This window comes from Pogoniulus pusillus, chromosome 5 (assembly GCF_015220805.1).
Source record: "Pogoniulus pusillus isolate bPogPus1 chromosome 5, bPogPus1.pri, whole genome shotgun sequence".
Taxonomy (NCBI): Eukaryota; Metazoa; Chordata; class Aves; order Piciformes; family Lybiidae; genus Pogoniulus; species Pogoniulus pusillus.
Genome location: NC_087268.1, coordinates 19,226,791 through 19,250,199, shown reverse-complemented (window position 1 = coordinate 19,250,199; position 23,409 = coordinate 19,226,791). Strand labels below are relative to the sequence as shown.

Here is a 23,409-nt window from a genome sequence, read left to right as displayed (position 1 = left end):
AAATCCACACATCTTTTTTTTTTTTTTTTTTTCTTTTGTGTTTTTTTTTACTATGAGAAGTGCTAGGACCCATTGCTCTCACAAATCATAGCTGATGACACATTCTCCAATGCTGATGGCTCCCAGAGGTTACCTGGGTTGAAGCAAAGCCTCCATAAGGGTTTTGTTGCTTGGTGAGCCATGACACAATCTGGGATGCCTTTTTTATTTCATCTGAAGATAAACTTGGCTTTGAAAGGTGAGCCATGAGGATACTAGATGTCAATTCCACATCAACAGATGGAGCCCGATACCAATACAGGGAGTCTTCTTCCTGTTTGGGCTGTTGACTCCAGAATATTTGGTCATCTAGAGATGGAATTAGAAGACTTACAGACTGTGACTGTATCTAATGAGTTAATGCTCCTCCACCCTTAGGCCTAAGTATTGAGTAAATACATACACAAGAAATGGGTTCATATCTCCCTATTTGTCCCCCACACCTTGCTCTTCCCAATAGAGACCTAGGTCTACAGAGTGGGAAGGAGCTATTCAACATCCATGAAGTTCCCCTGGTTTGTGTAACTGGAAGGCCAGAACTGTGAGAGCATAGAGAAAATATGTCTCACAGTGCTGACACAGCTTGGCAAGCGGGTTGCTAAAGTGTTGGGTTCCCCACAGAGCTCTGCCAGTGCTCCCCACTCCTGTCTTTCATTTGCTTGATCATCAGCTCTGGGATCTCCACACGGTTCTGTCAGTGCTCCTCTAGCCTGACCCACAGTCCTTGGTACCTGATATTATGGCAGCCATATCCAATCTTTCAAGGATTTTCTGCCTGAAGGTCTTTATCGCCTGCTACTGCAAAAGCATTTGCAGCTAGTGCCAAGTCATAGAGGGTAGAGCTGCCAGTATCAGAGCTGACCATGTCCTTTATACATTTCAGAGCTTTCCACACAACTGGGTCCTAGGATACAGAATCACATAATCATAAAATTGTTCCTTTTGGAAAGGACCTTTACAATCAAGTCCAACCCAACCATTAGCCCAGCACTGCTGAATCACCACTAAACAATGTCCCTCAGCACCACAGCTACATGACTTTTAAATGCCTTCAGGGATGGGGACTCCAACATTGTCCTGGGCAGCCTGTTCCAGGCCTTAACAACCCTTTCAGGGAAGAAATTGTTCCTCATGTACAGTCAAAACTGCTTTTGGCACAACATGAGGCCATTTCTTCTATCACTTGTTACTGAGGAGATTGACTCCCACTTCACTACAACCTTCTTTCAGGGAATTGTAGAAAGTGAGAAAGTCTTCCTTCAGCCTCCTTTTCTCCAGGCTGAACAGCCCTGTTCCCTCAGCTGCTCCTCAGAAGACTTGTTCTCCTTCATCAGCATTATTGCCCATTTTTCCAACTGAAAGCATACTGGTTGCTGGCAGGTATTATGGGAAGGGAACACAGCTCTGATGTGCAAAGGAGGGTGGAAAAAGTGACAGAATACGCAGGGAGAAAATGAGCAACATACTCCTGTGTGCACAAAGGCAGAAGATCACTGCCTGCCAAGTGGCTGCACGCATAGCCCATCCTGATACTGTACTTACAGAGCGTGGCATCCCTGAGTGCATGAGAGCTGTGATGATTGCAGAGCTCAGACCCAGTCCTTCCTCCACTGCACCCTGCAGCCACCCCGAGACAGAGAAGAATGCTGCTGTGAGAAGAAGTTTTCCAGTGCCTTGTGCTCCCCAAGCATGCCATAGCACCAGTGCAAGTAATGGTGCTGGCCCTGTTCATGGAATTGGTTTGACTGGGAAAAACATTTCATATCATCAAGTCCAACGATCATCTAACTCCACCAAAACTGGTGCTAAACTGTATCTCTCAGCACCACAACTCTGCATCTTTGAAACAGCGCTGGAGATGACAGTTCAGCCACCTCCCTGGGAAGCCTATTTCAGTGTTTGAGAACGCTTTCAGTGGAGAAGTTTCTCCTAATAACCTAAACCTTCACTGGTACTATCTGAGCCCATTTCATTCTTCTGCTAAGAAAGTGTCAGGACTGGTCTCTACTCTGCAGGTCCTGTTTCCCAGAACACTTCTCAGCCATGATGACCTTGGGCAGCTGCTTCTCTCCCACTGCTGAACACATTTTCTTTTCCCTCCCCCTGCAAAATATTTTCAGTAGCAGATTTCAGTTCTGGGAGCAAGTGATGTTCCCACAACCCCAATGAAATGTGGCACCTTATTCAAGGGCCAGAACAATGGCAAGGGTATGAAGGAACAGAAGAAAAGTCATGTCTTGCAAGAGGAAGTGAAAGGTACCATTCTCTTCACTTAGAAGTTTATTTGTCTGAAGTCCTGACCACTGGAACTGTTGCTGGTGCCACTTTGGAGGCACTCTGCGTGTCTGTGCTTTGTTTCTGAGTGTGTAGGGCACATCTCTGGTAAGGTGAATCTCACTTGAGTGGCTGCCATCAATCTCCATTCACTTAATTTCTAACTTTTTCTGTAGATGTGGTAATTCAGAGTGAAAGAAGAAACAACAGCTTGATAATGGGATAGGAAGCTAAACCATTTTCCCAAGGGAATACCTGCTAGCTTTTGAGATGAGGCTAGGGAAGGGCACTGTTTCAGTTCCCACACCCATATCATTCATAACTTGAAAAAGTACCACCATGACTAAGCACAGTCCCAAGTGTCACCCAAGAGTGATCTTGGGCACATCAGAGCCTCTCTCCTGCAGTAGGATTTGTTTGTTCTTGGCACCCAAATTGTGCCAGTATGTGAAGGAGCTCTGAGCTATCTAATGAACAGTCAGGACAGTTCATACCATCAAACCATTATTGAAGAGCTTCCCCACACTCTTGAAGCAGCCAGTTGGAGTCTGACTTTTTATCAGGGCACTGGTAGCATCCTTTATATTCTGCTCATCTATGTGGATGAAGTCCCGGGCTTGACTGAAGGTCTTCAGGACAAGGGCAGTAAGCCTAGGTCAAAGGAATGGAGAAGAAAATTGAATTGGACCAATCACACATACTTATCTCCAATAGGAGACAGGAGTCTCTGTGGCTTCTACTGTCTCATCCCTGGAGAAAAACAGCAGGGCAGAACCTCTGTACAGATGGAGAACTGGAAGCAGTGCATATGAGTTAGATGCTCTTGATCTATTTGCAGTGAGAGAAAAAAATCACCTACAGCTCAGTGCTTCCCCCAAAGCTCTGTCAATTCCAACAGGGTGCACTTAATGTGACTTCAAGTCAGGAGGGCTGATATTCAGTGAGCTCGCTCAGCCCTTCTCACAATCCTGTTTGGGCATGAAGTACTCTAGAAAACTTGGATAAAAGCTGTCTTTGCAACCAGGGTTTCAGAGTCCACCTAAGCTGGGGTGCAAGCACAAACAATCAAGCAGGGGTACCTTCAGGCAGTTCATTAGCACAGTCCTTTTCCAAAAATGCCTCAGGAGGAGTTTGAGTTTAAAACTCCAGACCTCTAAAGTTCCTCAGTTTCCCCAGGCCAAAGTCTAAGCCAGCTTGAGCCTGACTAGGTCAAGCTGTTGTTCCTCAGCTCTGTCCAGATATCTCTGCTTACCATGTGTTCCCTGGCTCACTTCCTTCCCCAAAGGCACTGTATGAGCCATCTGTGTGCTTGTACAGGAGTTGCCGCTGATATCCTACAGGAAGAGGCTGGGATTAGTGAAGATGCACTGTATCTGTTGTATTCTCAAGCCTGCCCCACCAATCCTGCTGACCAGTAGAGAAAGTATTGTCTCTGAGAAATTTAGCAAAGGGCTTCTGAAGGGGTGTTGTGTACCCCTTGTTGTGGGGCATGACTTGCACTGCTGTAATTCCCATGATGTCTAACAAGTGATGCTGCACCAAGCCTCTGCTGAGATCCCCACCCCACAATCTACTGCAGTGGACATCAGCAGCTCAATAATCCAACAGGAGAAGAAATCCACTCACCACTTTCCAAATAGCCAATTGCCTTCTGTTTGACTTCTGGTGTCAGTTGTCCTGTTTCTTCAAGGTATTGTGTGATAAACACATTGGGGGCAAAATGAACCATGTTCTGCTCACCACAGCCACTGGACATCTGCAGGAGATCATCTATGTTGTCCAGTGCAGGCCCCAGAATGTCACCTGTAGGACAGAACACAGTATCACAGTATCAGCAAGGTTGGAAGAGACCTCATAGATCATCAAGTCCAACCCTTATCCACAGAGCTCAAGGCTAGACCATGGCACCAAGTGCCACGTCCAATCCTGCCTTGAACAGCTCCAGGGACGGTGACTCCACCACCTCCCCAGGCAGCCCATTCCAGTATCCAATGACTCTCTCGGTGAAGAACTTTCTCCTCACCTCAAGCCTAAATTTCCCCTGGCGCAGCTTGAGGCTGTGTCCTCTCATTCTGGTGCTGGCCACCTGAGAGAAGAGAGCAACCTCCTCCTGGCCACAACCACCCCTCAGGTAGTTGTAGACAGCAATAAGGTCATCCCTGAGCCTCCTCCAGGCTAAACAATCCTAGCTCCCTCAGCCTCTCCTCGTAAGAACCACAGCTTTGGGAGCTTTACATGTTCTTGCATGTGAAAAATGTCTGCTAAGACTCATCCCAGTTTACTTCTGGCCACATTACAGTCATTTCGTCTATAGAGTCCTGTAGGAGCAGTGATATGGTACTTGCCTATCTTTCTCTTGGCTGGGTAAAATTTCACATGGCCATCTGGCCCTCTGTCACTTGGATAAGAGAGATAGACTGCTTCTTTGGAAGACATAAGGTCCCAATATCACATCTTACTGTACACATTCCCTCATTTCTCTGATAGAGCACCAGAAGAAAGTGGTGGCACCAGAAGAAAAGACTCTTGCAGTGGAAAATCTTACTTTCCAAGATTCCCTCCAAACTCACCTAAGAAAGAGATATGTGCTCTCTCTGACCCAAGGACTGTGTTCTCTGGCATAGCAAAAGTGATTGTCTCAGAAGCTGATGTTCCTGTAAAGGGCAAGAGTATCAGAACAACAGGCAGGAGGGAGATGGAATAGAATCATAGGACAGTTTGGGTTGAAAGGGACTTTAAAGATCACCTAGTTCCAGCCTCCCTGTTATGGGCAGGAACACTACCTACTAAACAAAAATACCCACAGGCATCCCTCAGAGATGATGTAAACAAGGCTAGGAATATGTCATCAGCTGGTGAAACCAGCATTCAAAAGAGGATGACACAGAGATCAGATCACTCACTGATGAATGACTGTGATCATAGATTCATAGAAACATAGAATCAACCAGGTTGAAAGAGACCTCCAAGATCATCCAGTCCAACCTATTCCCCAGCCCTAGCCAGTCAACTAGACCATGGCACTAAATGCCTCATCCAATCTTTTCTTGAACACCTCCAGAGACAGTGACTCCACCACCTCCCTGGGCAGCACATTCCAATGCCAATCATTCTCTCTGGCAACAACTTCCTCCTAACATCCAGCCTAGACTTCCCCTGGCACAACTTGATACTGTGTCCCCTTGTTCTGTTGCTGGTTGCCTGGGAGAAGAGACCAACCCCCACCTGGCTACAGCCTCCCTTCAGGTAGTTGTAGACAGCAATGACGTCTCCCCTGAGTGTCCTCTTCTACTTTTATAAACAGTCTAGACAAACATTGGTCAGGAATAACCTATGAGTGACTTGTCCTGCCCTGGTATGCACGAATCCCATTCCAAAATCCAGTTTCTTAATCCATTTCCGATCTGATGCTGAGCCCAGTCCGGGACTTCTGACACAGCATCAGTGATGACAGTGACTGTCACCAGAATGGTTGGGTTCAATATTGGTTTTGTATATAGCTGATTATTATTATTGTTACTACTATTAACAACAATAATAGGTTTAGCTTCCTTTTCCAATTAATAAGTCTCTCCCTTATTTCATTTCTCAACCCTTTGGGAAGAGAGAGGGGATAATGGAGAGTGTCTGTCATCCATTTAGAGGCTGGGCAAGCCCCAACCCTTGACAATAATGAGATTGAATTCCATAATTTACACCTGATGGATGAGCAAGTTTTAGAACCCTCATCAATACAAAGAAAATTAGCATGGTAAAAATATTCAGCCAGGCTTTAAATCATATCAAAGCTAGAAGCAACCACAAATAGAACAGAAATCTATCCATAAAGTTTATGATATGATTCTTGTCCTTAGGTCTTGTCTTGAGGATGTAAATTGTTTCATAGGTTTTATTTACATTCTTGTAGTCTCTTTGTTATCAAACCTGCAGTTTCGACAGGAGGTTAATTAGAAACAGAGCTAACTGTCAGAGCTTCAATAATTGGCATAATTAAAAAATTAGAACAACCAAATAGAGCTGAATGGTTTTATCCCCTCAAAAAAGCTCTGCAAACACTGACTTTGCTCTCCCGATACATCTTCAAGTAGTCCTAGTTCTGTTCCCACACCACACTGCTTCTGTTTGGTCTTCTCACTTCGTGTGCGTACCCCTCTCTCTGAGGTACCTAAGGACCTACCTTTAGGGCACAGGAGTGAGGTGTGTGTCTTTTCCTCCAGCAGACCCTCTGCCTGGTAGAGAAAAGTCTGGTCAGTTCCAGTAAGAGCTCCAGGAGAGCAGTAATATGAGATAGCAGCCCCACACCACCTCATCTTCTTGCAAGCTGTCCTGATGAGCCATGCAAAGGGCCTCATATAGCAGTGAGGTCTTGCTGGGAAATAGGTTTCTAAGCTGCTACATCATGTTTGCCCCTTACTGCGCTGCTAGCAAGCAGTTCTGACTTCTCTGTTCCATGGAGTAGAGGTGCTTAGCTCATGCCCCAACCCAAACTGTCCTTAGAATCACTCTTTCACTAGCCCTTCTGAGAAATGTGCTTATCTGCTGTGCTGACTTCTCATGCCCAGAGCCACCCCCCGGTCATTCTGAATTTGATCTTGCCAAGACCCTGAAGCATACTCTGACCTTCACCAGCAGTTGTTTAATCACTGTGTCCTTCCCTCCAGACTCTGGAATAAAGGCTGTACTCTCAGTGCAAATATCTTCCTGTTTCATCACCTCAGCAGTGACAGTGAAATTCACATTCCCTAGAGAACAAAACATTGAGAGGCCAGCTGGCACATCCATGCTGCCCAGCACAAGGCTGCTCACTTGTTCTTCATATAACAGGCCATAGCTCTCCTTTCCAGCACAGCTCTGGTTTCCTCAAGCATCTCTGCTACAGTGCCTCCCTTTCTTGCTGCTTCCTTGCCTCCTTACCTAATTTTGTAGCCTTCACATCCCAGAAAAATGTTTTAGCTGAATCAGGACAGAGACAGACAGTGAACCTGGCATTGGCGTGTACAAATTCAAAATCTCTGGATTCCATTAGGCTGAGTTGGATCTAAAGGTTAGACAGAAGGAAGTTTGGGTTACAGAGCTGATTCTGAGTTGTTCTTTCCATGATCCAAATGTCAGTCAAGCCCAAAAGCCCCGGATGAGTATAGAATCATAAAATCATTAAGGTTGAAAAGGACCTCAAGATTACCAAGTCTAATCATCAACCTAACACTAGCATGACCATGAAGCCATGTCCCAAAGTGCCATGTCTACATATTTTTTAAAAACTCCTCCAGGGATGTTAACACCATCGCTTCCCTGGGCATCCTTTTCCAATGCTTGACCACTCTTGCAGTATGAAATTTTTCCTAATATCTGATCTAAACCTCCTCTGGTGCAGCTTGAGACTTACTGATGAGGGAGTGACAGGACAGGGAGGAATGGAGCAAAGCTGGAGGTGGGGAGGTTCAGAGTGGAGGTGAGGAGGATGTTGTTCAGCATGAGAGTGGTGAGAGCCTGGAATGGGTTGCCCAGGGAGGTGGTTGAGGCCCCATGCCTGGAGGTGTTTAAGGCCAGGCTGGATGAGGCTGTGGGCACTCTACTCTAGGGTAGGGTGTCCCTGGGCATGGCAGTGGGTTTGGAACTAAATGATCCTTGTGGTCCCTTCCAACCCTGACTGATTCTATGATTCTATGAAATTGCAGTGAAGGATAAGCTGGGCACAGGTGGCTCAGCACAGAGCTTTGTGAAGCGCTTCTTTGGTGTCTTTTGCCAGCTCCTAAGGAGGCAGCCCCTTGTCTGGTTCTCTATCAGTGAAATACTGTTCTACACATCCCCTTACCCAAAAACAGTTCTGGAGGGATCCACTCACCACTGTGCACTGCTTCAAGTAGCTGAAGATTTTGACTTTCAAGGGAAATGACTCTCCCCGGAAGACAGAGTAGGGCAAGCTGGGTTCCATGAAGAAAGGTTTAAAGCTCTGCAGGTTGGTGGTCTCTGAGATGCCCAGTCCATGGCTCCTTGAGGTGCAGAAGGTCATGGCTTTCCAGTCTGTGATCCTGTCAGGTACTGTGACGTCTATCTCAGCAGTCCCTGAATCACTGAGGTGAAAACAGTAGAAGGGGTTGTCCCCATCCCTTTTAAGATTTCCCTTGGGAATACAAATGCAGAAGGCCTATGAGCTGGAAGTGCATGTGAAGGTGTGGGGATTCCTAGGAAACAGGAAAGGAGTATGAGAAGGATAGCAAATGGCTGTGCACGGAAGGTCTGAGAGGCAAATGAAACCCAATATATGCTTCTGGATAATGTTTCATGTTTTGTGGGGGCATCAGGGCTCCCAAGAATCCATGTTATATACCTAGCCTGTGCAATATGACACTTCCACCACACTGCCAGCCAAAAGCCCAGCAACAGTTCATCAGTCATCACTACAAGTGTCACTTACAGATCTGCGTACACAAAATGGAAAATAGTCCCTGCCCTGAAATGGACATGTATAGGGTTAACCCTCCAGGGGGAGTAACCTTGAACCTGACCCTAGGTGGTCTTGACCCCTCCCCAGGGGTGGGTCTGAACACTACCAGGTGATGGTTAGCCCACTCCCCCTTCCTGTCTAAGGTTCCATAAAAGCAGGGGTACTTCCTGTTTCTCCCTCTACACTCCCTGCCTTCCTGATTACCAGCATCATCATCCTGTTCCTGGTTTCTCTTTGTTTTACCACATGGCCATCACCCACGAGGCGGACAAAGCCATCACCATCAAAATTGGGTTGTAGTTATACATTTTGTATTTGGTTTCCCTTCCCTGTACCTTTGTAACTTCCCTACCTCAGATACCTTTTTAAGCTATTGTTAAACTACTTTTTCCTTTTTAACTTCCAAATTGAGTGAGATTAATTTATTTGGGTGTGCTTACTTTTTGTCTCCATCTAATTCCTTTCTTATGGGAAAGGAGGGGGAAGAGGGAAGGGCACTCTATAAAAATTGTTAATGGTTCTATCAAATTTATTTCAGTCTCTGGAAATTTAAATTAGAACTTAGGGCATAATCTAGCCAAACAAGCTAGAGAGCAGCCATTTTATTTTACAGATGGAGAACATAGGCATGTGGAAGGATTAAGAAAGCTGGAAAGTGTGAATGAAGAGAGAATAATGGGTGCTTCATGACTAAACCTCAGCAAGGCCTCCTACGCAGTCTCCTGATAGTATCCTTGTAGTCATGTGTGATGGTTTGGGTGTTCCCCATCCCCCCACACTTTAGAAATTATCCATACTAGGCTCAGTTCACTCTGGAAATATAAATGGAGCTATTTATTTACAGCTAGCACAATATACAAGCAGATAATTACAGTATATACAGTTATATACAGAAATATACAAGGTAAAAGGTAATACAGAAACACAACTCCCCTCTCAGAAACCTGAGTCCCCAGGAGGGGTTCTCAACCACCCCTGCACCTTCCCCCTGCCTCTCTCAACCTTACCCCAGTCCCAAGGAAGAAATTGAGGCTCGGCCAGAGGTTAAGAAGCAAAGTGGGTCAGGCCAAATGGAAGGTGAGGTTAGGGAGTAAGATGTTGCTCAGCCAGCAGCCCAAGCCAGAGTGAGAGAAAATGGTGAGAGTGTTATCTAATGTTTTCATTTCTTCCTCCCAAACACGTCAGTGAGACTTCTGAGGGAAGTAGACATCACCATTGTTTTCCTTTCACAACCTGTGATCTAGTTCTTCTCACCAAAACATTCTAGCTAGCTTCAAACTAGCACATCGTGTTAGTGTGGACTGGACACACTGGTGAGCAGGAAATTTGCTGTACCACTGGGGAAAAAGGATAGTTATTGCTGACAAAACATCCAGCTGATGGCTCTTGACCCATGGCATCCTTCCCCTCTACTCTGCCCTATTCCCCTCTATTCTGCCATAGTGAGGCCCCACCTAGAATAGTGCATCCAGTTCTGGGCTCCAAAGTTCAAGAGGGACAGGGATCTACTAGAGAGTCCAGCAGAGGACTACAAAGATGATTAAGAGCCTGGAGCACTGCTTTATGAGGAATAGCTGAGAGACCTGGGGCTGTTTAGTCTGGAGAAGAGAAGGCTTAAACAAGTGTTTATAAATACACTTAAACATGTGTTTATAAATATATGAGGGCTAGGTGTCAAGACGGAGGGGACAAACTCTTTTCAGTTGCACCCTGTGATAGGACAAAGGGCAATGAATCATAGAATCAACCAGGTTGGAAGATACCTCTAATATCATCCAGTCCAACCTACCACCAGTGGATGTAAGCTACAGCACATGAAGGTCCACCTCAACATGAGAAAGAACTTCTTTACTGTAAGGGTCACAGAGTGTTGAAACAGCCTCCCCTGAGAAGTTGTGAAGTCTCCTGAGGAGACTTTCAAGACCCATCTGGATGTGTTCCTGTGTGACCTGCACTAGATTATATGGTCCTGCTCTGACAGAGGGGTTGAACCCAAAGATCTCCAGATGTCTCTTCCAACCCCTAACATCCTGTGATCATTCAGAGACTGATACTTGGTCAAATACTGCTTAATGACTTTATTAATGACCAGGATAATAGGAGAAAGGATGTCCTATGCATTTGTGGACTATGTTGGAGGTAAAAGTTGCTATTAAGAAGAAGTGAGGGACAAGTTGAGCATGAGACATCTCATGTGCTCTTACAGCAGCGAAAGGCATCTATTTCTGGACTTCGTTAAGAGGACTGCAGCTACTGGGTTGGAAAAAAATATTTTTCTCTCTGTACTCCTTTGGGCTGAGACCATATCTGGAGTACTGTATCTCATTTTTGCCTTCCAGTATATGAAAGACACTGACATAGTCAAAAGCATCCAGTGGAGTACTACCAAAAAGGTCAGAGGGCATTTGATGTAAAACTAATAGCTGAAAGAACTGGGGTTTTCAAACTTAAGAAAGAAAGGCTAAGGGGAGATCTTTCAACTTTATAAAGCTACCAGTTGGGAAGATGCAGAGACAATGGAAACAGTCTGTTCCGAGATGTATATTGATAGGATGAAAGGTAACAGATGCAAGTCGGAACATGGGAAATTCTGACTTAAGATGAGAAAAAAAATACCATGGGGATGGTCAAACACTGGTTAAAAAATGCCCGGATAGTTTGCAGAATCTCCAGCATTGGAGATGTGAACTTGATTACAACTTGATCAAACTGGACTGGCCTTGTGTTGAACTACAGACTTTTGGAGGTCCCTTCCATCCTATAGGAACCTGTGTGTTCAAATTCTCCAAGATAATTTATAAAATCTCAGCCAAAACAAGTAATTGAACCAATCCTTCATTGTCCTTATCTACCTCTTCACATCTCCCTTTTCTTTGTGAATACAGAAAGCAATAACATTCTGGTTCTCCTGCCTATTCCCTCTTCATTATGGCTGGTAGGAGGTCTGTCTGGATCCGTGTGTAGCCACAGCCTGTAAGCACTTACTTAACAGGAACCAGAGTCCAGATGAATATCTCTGGAAACCAGACACGTACTGGTCCTGCCTCGCTGCCCAGCTCAACATGCTCAGACTCAGCACGTCCAACAGCAGCATCTGTTTCCGTGTCCAAGTGGTCCAAGTCTGCCAGCTCATCATAAGCTGTTGGGAATACAAGCATTCATTCAAAGGCAGAGAAACTGTGAAATCAGGATAGAGCTCAGCTTTTCATTCCTCCAATTTCCACTCCAATCCCACTTGTCCTTTCCAAGACAACTCCTCAATCTACTTAATTATTGTCTTTTAAGAGACAATCCAGGAATCCATGAGGATTCCACTATGTATGTTCTCCTCCATGAGAAACTCTACCTGCTTATACTTTCACCCCCAGCAGAACTGGCTAGATACGGCCTGGTGCCAATCTTGGCTCATTCTGTGTTTTGAGCAAGGCCTTTCCTAATCTTACAAATAAATATTCCTTCCTGAGGCAGCTGCCTTGTTTCCCTTCTTGACTATCATAGAACAGTTTTGATTGGAAGAGACTTTTAAAAGCATCAGTTCCAAACATTAATTCAATACCACTAAGCTATGTCTTTCAGCACCACATCTACATATCTTTGAAGCACCTCCAGGGACAGTGACTACACCACCACCTACCTGCCTGCCAGCACAAGTTTCTAAGCAGGTTTTTCCTATGCAGCACCCCTCCACTGAGCTGGAAACACAAACACATCAGGACCCTTCCCTTCTTCCCATGGTGCAGATCTCCTGCACTAAATACTACTCATCTCTGGAATCCATCCTCAGTCCATCAACACACTGCAGGCTTGTCTGCCTTTGTGTATCCTGTCTGTTACCCACAGTTTCCAAAACAAGCAGGATATATGGAGACATACACATGTAGTCATAGTGGAAAGTGGTCTGGGTGCGGCACTCAACTGGAGACTTGATTTTAAGGCTGGTTAAAAGTGTTAGACCTAAATTCTGGAGAGAAAAAGGGGAAGAAAAGAAGGCATATTTCAGCAGAGGGGGATCATACAATCATAGACTCATTAAGGTTTGAAAAGACCTCTAAGATCATCAACCCAAAACCACCATGCCTACTAAACCATGTCCTGAAGTGTGCCTGATGGGACAGTGTGTCTGAGGGTCCATCTCTCTCCCACTTCCCAGCATATCAGGCACATAGATTGTCAGTGTGACCACTCACATGTGCACGTCCACACACAAAGTCATTATTCTGCAACACAGTTTACTGCCTGTTCTAACGCAATTATTCTCCTCTTTGGCCTCCTTTCCATTTCTACTGTTCATTTCCGCTGTTAATTTCTACTGTTCATAAGGATGATAGAAGATGTTTAGATTGGATATTGGGAAAGATTTCTTTGCTGAAAGAGTGGTCAGGCAATGAAACAGGCTGTCCAGGGAGGTGGGGGAGTCACTATCCCTGGAGGTGTTAGAAAAATCTGTAGAAATGACACTTTGGCATGTGGTTTCATGGGCATGCTGGTGTTGGGTTTACAGTTGGACTTGATAATCTTAGAGGTCTTTTCCAACCTTAATGATTCTATGATTCCTTCAGTTGCTTTTCTTTTCCAACCTCCAGTTTTCTCTGACACTCCCCTCTCCTTCCAACCTCTAGAAAATCTGAGGGTGTTGATCCTGGGATAAACAGGGATCTGTGTTCTAGGCATCTTCCTAAACAATGGGAATTTATCAATCTGGGAGCATGGAGAGTCAGAGATGTCTTATCTGAGACGCTTGGCAAACTTGGACCCTGTAGTTGCCAGTGTTTAGAGGAGAGATAATCAGTGAAGCTACCCAGAGCTGCCCTAGGGTATGAAAAGACTCAGCTCTGATATTTCAGGTTTTCTGGAAATAAGTTTTACCTTCAGAAGTTTGTAAGTATCTGGTTGGGACACTGCATAAGTCTCATACATAAATGGTGACATTGTTCCTGGTGGAATGGTGGTCTGAGAGGAGCCTGTGATTCCTGGACTCCTGTGGATAGTACAGTAATCACTGTAATAGTCTGTAAGAGTGCTGGACTGCTCCCAGGAGTAGCTGAACATGTTGTATATCTGTAGAAAGAGAATAAAAACTATGTGGGAAGTTTTCCACTTTTATCCAGAGATCTGTGACTGCAGAAAGCAAAGTTTGGATCTTGCCTGTCACAAAACCCCAGGCCCAAAGGTTTTTTAGTTTCATGGAGAGACTATGCAAATTTTCAGATGCATATCACCAGAGATGAATGTGAACCCTTCAGAGGTAAAATTGCAGTAGCTGTGGCCACTTCTATCTCTTAGGTGGTACCTGTGATCTCAATGGATACAAAGAAGACACTTTCCCTGTATGGGTCATTAGATGGCTTCCTCTCTGACCGAAGGCACATTCTGGATCCACCAAGTGTCAAAAGGCAATTCAAGGGTCCTTAGACCCAGGTCTAGAGGAGAAATGGGACCCTCTCATTGCCAAGGCACCACTTTGACTCCAGTCTGAATGGAAGGACTGTCTGGTTCACGTGAGCTGGAAAAAAGATAGAACCTACCACACACCGGGCTTTTACTTCACTGTTGTTTTCAGAGCCCTGTCATGGATCAGTTTAGGAGATTGAAGTCTCTTGCCATCTAGTTGCCTCTGTGGCAAAGCACTCTAGTTTAACAAGGATATGACTTTGGACTGTTCTTAGGGATGACAGTAGGTTATTCTATTAGACATCTCCATAGAGACTGGAAATCTTTACTTGTGTTTGATAATGGTCTTGGGTTTTTTTGTTTGTTGTTTTTTTTTTTTTTTGTCGTCATTAAGCCATTTCTGTCCCTATTCTAGTATTTGTAATATCCACTGTTCCTTGCTAACCAGTGCCTGTAACCAGACCCTCAGAATGCATCTCTCCAACATCAGCAAGGCTCTGTTCTTGGGTGACTCACACTATTCTTTGATAGCTCAGCCTCTGGCTTCAGAAGAAGGACACCCTGGTCTACAGCACGGATGCTACATAGAGAGCCTGGTGCAGCTTGTAAATGGAGATGGACAGATGATCCTGGGAGAGCCACTGTGTCTGAGAAGCCCAGCTTCACCTGAAACAGAAAAAAGGACTGAAGGAACTGACAGAGGAAGGAAAGGGGAGACTGTGGCTTACTGAATTCCAATGGATGTCTATTGCCATTTTGAAGTTAATTAACTTCATCCAGCCTATCTGCCCCTCTATGTTTTCAGCACTACTTACATGGTTCTTGAAGCACTTGGAGACTTTAAGACTGAAGGTGTCAGCTGCCACTTGTCCATCAGGGAAGGGAATATAAACAAAGAGAGTCGCCATGGGTGAAATGAGGTCAGTGGGCAGAGTGACATTGAAAGCCCCACTATACTGACCTGAAGGAAGAAAAATAAATAGAACTAGCATAGGAAGTGGCAACGAAGTCTGTCTCCAAGAAGCACAGCAGCAACATGTCCGTCCTATATAATACAGAAGTATTACCACTACTTGGATCAAAATTATTCTGCCTTGCTTCAGAGAAGGCCACAGCTTGGTCAGGATATAGATAAGTGTGATTTTGTAGCAGTGACATTACATAATGAATGGAAGATGTCCCTGTTCTCTGCAAGATGATCTTTAAAGGCCCCTTCCAACTCAAACCATTCTGCAATTCTATGGTTCTATGATCTTGACAACAGTGTGCACTTGGAAGAGAAGTGACCTTCCAGCTGAGTCCAGCAAAAGGATTCTGTGAGTTTTCTTGCACATGTCTTATAATTCAAACTTGGCAGGTAAACTTTGACAGTTCCACCATCTGAATCAAGAAACAATATATTAATAGGGAAATTAAGAGAGAGAAGAGACAGAGTCTATTTGCCATTTCCTGTTGACTTTTTTTTTCTTTGGTAGTAGATCTGTTATTTCTTTTTGGTCTCAGATTGCTTTTCTCCCCTTCCCCATTTAGGATGGAAGGACTTTCTTTCGAATCCTCAATGCACTCTTGGTATTTCTATATTTTTACCTAATGCTACATCAAGAGGTACTGTTGTTTGGCCATGGTGCACAAGGGATTCTCTGGTCAAAACCTGAAGGGTAAACAACAGACTAAATGTTGATAGTGTTTCTGCTCCATGTCTCTGGGCCAGCAAACATTCTTTGCTGGCAGAGATCCATTGAAAAGCTGACCTCATTGCCAACACTATCCTGCACTCACCAAGTGGTAGAAGTCTGCTTTGGTAGCCCTGTTCCCAGCTCTGTGGCTAGGATGCAATAGTGCACAGTGACCTGCTGCATGTCCCCACAGAGTAGAGTTGCCTGCACTGGCTGGATCCTCACAGAGCTGCGGCTGGAAGAGTAGAAAGCCCTCAGTGTGAGGGATGCAGTACCATAGGACACCTTAACATTTCGACTGCTCACGTCCTCTGGATGGGTCTTTGCCTGTGGCACAGAAAAAGTAGTTCAGTGTCTGAAGTGGTTTTATAGCTCTCTCCATGCCAAAAGCAAGATTGATACAACAGTGGGCTCTGAACTCTTCCAGATTATGGTGCCTACTTCTATCTAAGCCAGGCTCATCAGCCTCTTTCTGTGGTGCTTGATTGCTCCACTACACCCTGGGATAAGTAGTAGGAGACTACTGGAGACTCTAAAACAGGAGACAAGGAGCTGTGTACTACTAGGGCTTGGACTATAGCCTAGACTTCTGCAATGCCGCTTCTCCTCCAGAAGCAAGCCAGGTTGATAGACTGTGTAGAGTGGCTTATTAAGTCTGTGGATCAAATTGCTGAATCCTTTGCTTCTATCAGCCTGTGTGGGAAAGTATAAATTCCACTTGCACACTGTATTTATTTTAATATTTGCCCTGATTCGGAGGATAGAGGTGATAGGGAACAACTGAAAATCAATAGTCTTGCTCATCTTTGACCTGTGACCTATTTGCACTGAGACTATCATAGTAAAGTCTGGTAGACTTCCAGCAAGGTCAAGATCTAACATACTGTGTGCACTCTGATAAAGGGAGAGAGCTGACCATGAAAGTTTAGATGGGACAGATGTTAGAATCCCACCACTACAACCAGGCAAGAGAGCCTTCATTTTCCATGAGAAAGCAGATGTAAACTTTTATTTGTCCTTGTTGAACTGTTAGGTTCATCCTGGTTACCTGCTCTTCTTTGGATTGCCTTCCAGCAACTGCTGTCTTACTGGCCTGTCTTCTTTCTCTCCTAAACTTGATGTCTCTTCTATTCCAGTTCTCTTCTAATTCTTATGCTATGAGGAAACATAATGTGAACTGGTCATTAATATTTTCTTCTCTACAGATGATTTCAGATGCTTCCAGATGCTTCTTCCCAGCTCCTTTACTACCTTCCCTCTTTATTCCATGTGGGAGCTTTTCCTTTGTGCTTTGTCTCTGCCCAGTGTCACAAAGCCCTTTGTACCTCAGACAGGAGAATGATGTTGGTAGATCTCAGTATCAGCTCCATGGAGCCTCTGGCCACTCTCCCATATCTCATCATGTCTCCTGACTGCTCACTATGTGTGTGGCACTGTGGGTCAGGATGCTAGCTCTACTATGGGCTACTCTAGATTTGTCATTTCACTGCTCTAAGCCTCCATCTTCCTGGCCATATCAAAACAATGACGTAGACAACAGGTCTGAGAGATGCATTGTTTAGGGCTAACCAAATCCAGTGTAGTTAACTGGCTTAACCTGTAGCAGAACTTTGCTGCTGTTGTCCCACGCTGATGTCTCTAAGATGAAATAGGCCATCCCAGTGTCATCTGTGAAACAGGTCTTGGTTTGTTTCTTGTTATTGTAGGACACTGTAAGAGTCACTTCCTTGTTCTTCAGATGTGTCCCATTGGGACTTTTGAGCTCCAGCTGTAATTATACAGAGAACAGAGAATTGGAGGCCTTGTGGCTGAAAATCTGCCTCCCAGTAGAAGTCCCAGTTCCCCTCTGTGCAAAGGGACTCTCAGTGTGAACTGTATCTCTTCCAACCCCTCCCCATTTATGCAGCAGCCATCTATCTCACCTGGCAAAAGCACGTGTCTATCATGAACTCACACTTTTTAATTACCTCTGGTAGAGAGATCAAAGGAGAGAATGGGACAGAGGACTGTGCTAGAGGTTTTGGGCAGCTCCAAACAAGAGGATTTCTCAGTATTTCTGTGCTCGCTATCCCTTAAAGCACAGCTGCTAAGCTTTCCATCTTTCTACCCTCTTCACATACGTTTCCATAGTAGGGAGCTCCTTGCTGGTAGTAGTAGCTTGTTCCCCAGAACTGCAGAGCTGTGATCTCAAAAGAGACCCTGCAGTTTTTAGTAGTGCTGAACTCCACTCCTAGGAAAGACAGAAGATGCATGCAAATGAGTATCATGTGGTTGAGCAAAGGCAGCAACACTGGATAGACTGAGGTATGGGACAGACAGGTACTCATAGGAAGGGAACTGTAGTAGTATTTTCAGGAGTCATTTCACACACACACACACACGTTTGGCAGTAGTGCATCCTACATTCTGGCCTTCTAGAATGACAGTAGTCAACCAGGAGGTCTCTGCCAGACAGTTTACAAATGCTCCTTCTGACTATGTTTGAGACAGCCATAGAATCATTTTGACTGGAAAAGACCTTTAAGATCATTGAGTCCAACCATTATCTAACTCTACAAAGTTTGGTGATAAACAAAGTCCCTCCAAAGTCCCACCACATCACTGTGTCTTCAAAACACTTCTCTGGGGAGCCTGTTCTTGTGCTGCTGCTGTGAAGGTTTGGGTATTACCTGCCCCCCCCCCCCCCTCCACTTTAGAAATCACCCAGACTAGACTCAGTCAGCTCTGGAAATTGAATGAAGATTTTCTATTTACAGCTTAGCACAGAACAATATACAAGCAGATACTTACAGAATATACAGTTATATACAGAAATATACAAGTTAAAAGGTAATATGGAAACACACCACCCCCCAAAACCTGATTCCCCAGGAGGGGCTCCCAACTACCCTACAACCTTCTCCCACCCCTCTCTACCTTATGCCAGATGTTGCCTTGTGCCCGAAGAAGAATGGAGGGTCGGCTGGGGGATTAGGAAGCAGGTGGAATAGTCAGGTTAGGTTGGAGAGAGAGAAATGCAGCTCAAAGCCCAGGTAGCGACTGAACATCTTATGTATGTTTGGATTCTTGCTCTTATACCTCTCAGCAAGCGTATGAGTGAAGTAGACATCACCATTGCTTCCTTTTCACAGCCTGTAATCTAGTTCTTCTCACCTAAATATTGTAGCTAGCTTCAAACTAGCACAATCCAACCCTGTCTATATCACACAGAGCATTGCTTGAGAACTATCTAATCTAATCTAAAACAATATCTACACTAATGAATATCACAAGTTCAGTTCACAATTCATTCTGGCTATCTCAGATGTAGGTGATTCAAAATCTCAGAAAACAGCAGTTTGTCTCCTCACAGATGAGACGAGAACAGGGACACCCAGGTGACACTGGGTTCGTGCTCATGTACTGTAGATTCTATCATAGATTCTTTCACTGGTGGACACCGATGGTACCTAGAACAGAAAACTCCTAACAGCTTGTATTATACACTCTGAATTTAAACTCTCTCAGCTAAAGTTAGATTTTTCTGTGGAATACACTGGATTTCACCATTCTCTTGCATTACCCAGTATGTATGACCAGGACCTTCAGCAGACACCACCCCTCAGACAGGTTTCCCTTTGCCCGAAGGAGAAAATACCCAAACAGTTTTCCCTAACAGATTCTTTTCACGTACAACAGGAACATTGTCACCATCTACTGTTTGGACCAAATCTGATTGTGCAGGTCCTGTTCTGTTTACTGAACCTCTACTATTTACTGACCAGATTACTTGTGCTAAATGTTTGTCCCAGTTCTTCAGAGTTCCACCCCCCATGGCTTTTAGGGTGGTTTTCAGCAAACCGTTGCAGCACTCAATCTTCCCTGAAGCTGGTGCATAGTAGGGTATGTGGTAGATCCACTCAATACCGTGCTCTTTGGCCCAGTTTTTCACAAGGTTGTTCTTGAAATGAGTGCCATTGTCTGACTTGATTCTCTCTGGAATTCCATGTCTCCACATGATTTGTCTCTCCAAGCCAAGAATGGTGTTACATGCAGTACCATGTGAAGCTGGATAGGTTTCCAGCCATCTGGTGCTGGCCTCTAACATTGCTAGCACATACTGCTTGTCAGAACGAGATTAAGTGATGTAGTCAATCTGCCAGGCTTCACCATACTTGTACTTTGACCATCTCTCACCATAACATAAGGGCTTGATTCACTTAGCCTGCTTAATAACGGCACAAATGTCACAGTCATGGATGACTTGGGTGATAGCGTCCATGGACACGTCAATTGACCTATCGCATGCCCATCGGTATGTTGCATCTCTGCCTTGATGTCCAGATGAATCATGGGCCCACCGAGCTAAGAACAGTTCACCTCGGTGTTTCCAATCAAGGTCAAGATCAGAGTTGGTATGAACTTGGGAAATTTATGTAGCTTGGTCTGCCTGCTGGTTGTGTTGTTGTTCCTCAGTGGCTCTGCTCTTAGGCATGTCTGAGTCTACGTGCTGCACCTTCACTGGAATTCTCTCCAGTCGTGCACTGATGTCCTGCCATAGATCAGCACAACAAATAGGCTTTCCTTTCCTCTGCCAACCTTTCTTTTTCCAGTCCTTGAGGCAACCCCATAGAGCATTGGCTGCCATCCATGAGTAGGTGAAGAGGTAAAGGATGGCCAATTTTCACGTTCAGCCACATCAAGAACAAGCTGGACAGCTTTTACCTCAGTGAACTGACTGGATTCTCCCTCTCCATCTCTTGCTTCAGTAACTCTCCTGGTAGGACTCCAGACTGCTGACTTCCATCTTTGCTTGTTCCCAACAAGACGACAGGAACCATCTGTGAACAAAGCATAGTTCTTTTCCTGACCATAGAGATCACCATAGGGTGGAGCTTCCTCAGCACGAGTTATTTTCTCCTGTGGAGGTTTGGTGATCACCCCCACCAGACCAGGTCAATCATGATTACCCATTCATGCTCGTTGGGTTATCAAAGCCATCCATTTAGACCAGGTTGAATCTGTGGCATGATGCAGTGATGAACCTTTGCCTTTGAACATCCAATTTATAATTGTCAATCTAGGAGCTAAGAGTAATTGTGACTCAGTTCCAATCACTTCAGAAGCTGCTTTCACTCCTTCATAAGCTGCTAGTATCTCTTTCTCAGTTGGGGGTGTAATTTGCCTCTGAACCTCTGTAGGTATGACCCCAGAAACCAAGTGGATGACCATGTGTCTCGTTTGGAGCTCTCTGCCAAAGGCTCCAAGTTGGACCATTGTCAGTGGCAGCCATGTACAGAATGATCTTAATGTCCAGACCAGATCACACAGGTCACAAGCCCTCTGCATGGGCTACTTCTTGTTTGATTTAATCAAAGGCTGCTTGTTGTTCAGGTCCCTACTCGAAGTTGTTTCTCTTATGAGTCACATCGTGCAGAGGTTTGACAATTTGACTGAATCCAGGAATGGGTAGTCTCCAAAATCCCACTGCACCCAAGAAAGATAGAGTCTCCTTCTTATTGGTGGGAACTGCCATGGTAGAGACTTTGTCGATCACATCCTGTGGATTGTGACGGCAACCATCCTTGCAACCGCACTCCCAGAAACTGAATTTCTCTGGAAGGTCCTTTGACCTTGTCTCTCTTAATGGCAAAACCTGCTTGCAACACAATGTCAATGATTTTGTTACCTTTCTCAACTACTTCCTCAGCTGTTTGGCCACACGTAATGATGTCGTCGGTGCATTGTATGTGCTCTGGGGCTTTATCTTTCTCCAGTGCATTGTGGACGACTGAGTGACAAATTGCTGAGCTGTGCTTCCACCCCTGAGGCAAATGGTTGAACTGGTACTGGATTCCTCTCCAGGTGAATGCAAACTGAGGCCTGCACTCCTTTGCTATGGGAATAGAGAGGAAAGCATTAGCAATGCCTAAGGTAGCATACCATTTAGCCTCCTTCGATTCTAGCTCGTACTGGAGTTCCAGCATGTCTGTCACAGGTGCGCTCATGGGTGGAGTCACCTCGTTGAGGGCACAAATGTCTACTGTCATTTGCCAGTGTCTGTTAGGCTTGCGCACAGGCCAGATGGGACTGTTGAAAGGTGAATGAGCTTTCTCGATGATAGCCTGACTCTCCAGTAGACAAATCAGCTGATGGACGGGCAACAAAGAGTCATGGTTAGGTCTGTGCTGCTTGTGGTGTACAGTTTGAGTATCAATGGGCAGTTTCAGATCCTCTATGTCATGATGTCCCACAACTGCAGATTCATCTGAAAGTTCAGGTCTAATGAGCCATTTCAATTTACCATCCTCAATCTCTACAGGTGCTATTCCAAAAGCCCATTTGTGACCCTTAAGTTCTTTGAAACAACCTTGTCTCAAAAAGTCAATTCCCAGAATGCAAGGCGCATCAGGACCAGTTACAATAGTATGTTTCTTCCACTCTTTACCAGTTAAACTTGTCTCAGCCTGCAACTTAGTTAACTCTTGAGATCCACTAGGTGATTCCAGAAATAGTGATGGTCTCTGTGCCTTTGCAATTGGATGTCAGTAAAGTACACTGAGCACCCTGAATGCTGAACATGGCATGTGGGGTGTACACAATGATTGGTGTTGTTGTGAGAGAAACTGCAATTGTTGCAATAATTGCAGTTGCTCTGGGTAGCTGATGAAGTGACAACCAATTTTCTGGCATTGTTGCTTCTGTTTCTGCCACTCTGCAGTTCCATGACTCTCTTGAAAAGAACTGAAGTAGACTGACCATCCCACTTGTTCATGTTCTCACCAAATTGGTCACAAAGACTTATCCACCGTGACACGTGATTGCTGGTGTCTAGGTGGAATTTGTCTCCTCCTGGGCTGGAACTGACTTGCAGGAGGTTGGCATCTGTTCCTGATTGCAGAAACATGCACCCATTCAGATGATGCAGGGATAGTATCCTTTACCAGATTGGAGATGGAGATTTTAAGATCCAACTTCAGTTCTCTCATGCCATCTTTAATATAATTCTTTGTCTCTTTCACCTCTGTAGTCATAGTTTTTATAGCAGAGGCTATGTTAGAATATGACAAGCTGTCCTCTGTCTGCCTCAGCTGGTCAGTAAATTCACCAACAGTGAAAGACCTTCCATTATCACTCCTTGATAGAAACCTGCTAGCCAAAATGTTAGCATAGGATGAAGGAGCAAGCTTAATCAGCTTCTTCATGAGACCTGTTCCAAGAGGAATGTCATCAGCCTCATGTGTGCCAGGGTCTTCATAAAGCACTTCCTTCACGGCAAACTCCTTCAGAAGCTTAATTCCCTGCTCAATGGTGTTCCACTTCTTGGCAGCACATGGCAGATCATCTTGGGAAGGATATCTCATAGCCACACCCAACAGAAGGTGTGTCCACAAGCTAACCTTACCAAAAGGACTTGCTAGGTATTTGTCCACTCCACTCTCCTTGGTGAGTGGTCCTAGCTGCTTGGCAGACTTGTCTCCTACCTGCAGGGCATTTGCACCAATAGTATGGCATCTCACCAGCCAGCTTAGGATTGGCTCTCCCGACTCCCTTGAGTATTACTTTCTAACTTCCCTGACCTCTCTGAGGGGATCGTTGGAT

General features: G+C 45.0%; 1 protein-coding gene across 1 annotated transcript in view; it reads right to left on the bottom strand.

Annotated features, from left to right (window-relative positions):
• LOC135175364 (alpha-2-macroglobulin-like protein 1) overlaps positions 1 to 23,409 on the bottom strand; it is a 61,060-nt gene that overhangs the window by 11,164 nt on the left and 26,487 nt on the right. The window contains 22 exon segments of the mRNA XM_064143398.1: positions 134 to 348; positions 771 to 816; positions 818 to 943; positions 1,582 to 1,656; positions 2,808 to 2,964; positions 3,566 to 3,647; positions 3,940 to 4,116; positions 4,884 to 4,967; positions 6,491 to 6,542; positions 6,934 to 7,055; positions 7,228 to 7,351; positions 8,159 to 8,387; positions 11,747 to 11,900; positions 12,635 to 12,722; positions 13,628 to 13,819; positions 14,669 to 14,818; positions 14,968 to 15,113; positions 15,740 to 15,803; positions 15,932 to 15,957; positions 15,960 to 16,155; positions 17,426 to 17,596; positions 17,949 to 18,058. Coding sequence (XP_063999468.1) covers positions 134 to 348; positions 771 to 816; positions 818 to 943; positions 1,582 to 1,656; positions 2,808 to 2,964; positions 3,566 to 3,647; positions 3,940 to 4,116; positions 4,884 to 4,967; positions 6,491 to 6,542; positions 6,934 to 7,055; positions 7,228 to 7,351; positions 8,159 to 8,387; positions 11,747 to 11,900; positions 12,635 to 12,722; positions 13,628 to 13,819; positions 14,669 to 14,818; positions 14,968 to 15,113; positions 15,740 to 15,803; positions 15,932 to 15,957; positions 15,960 to 16,155; positions 17,426 to 17,596; positions 17,949 to 18,058 — 2,786 coding nt within the window.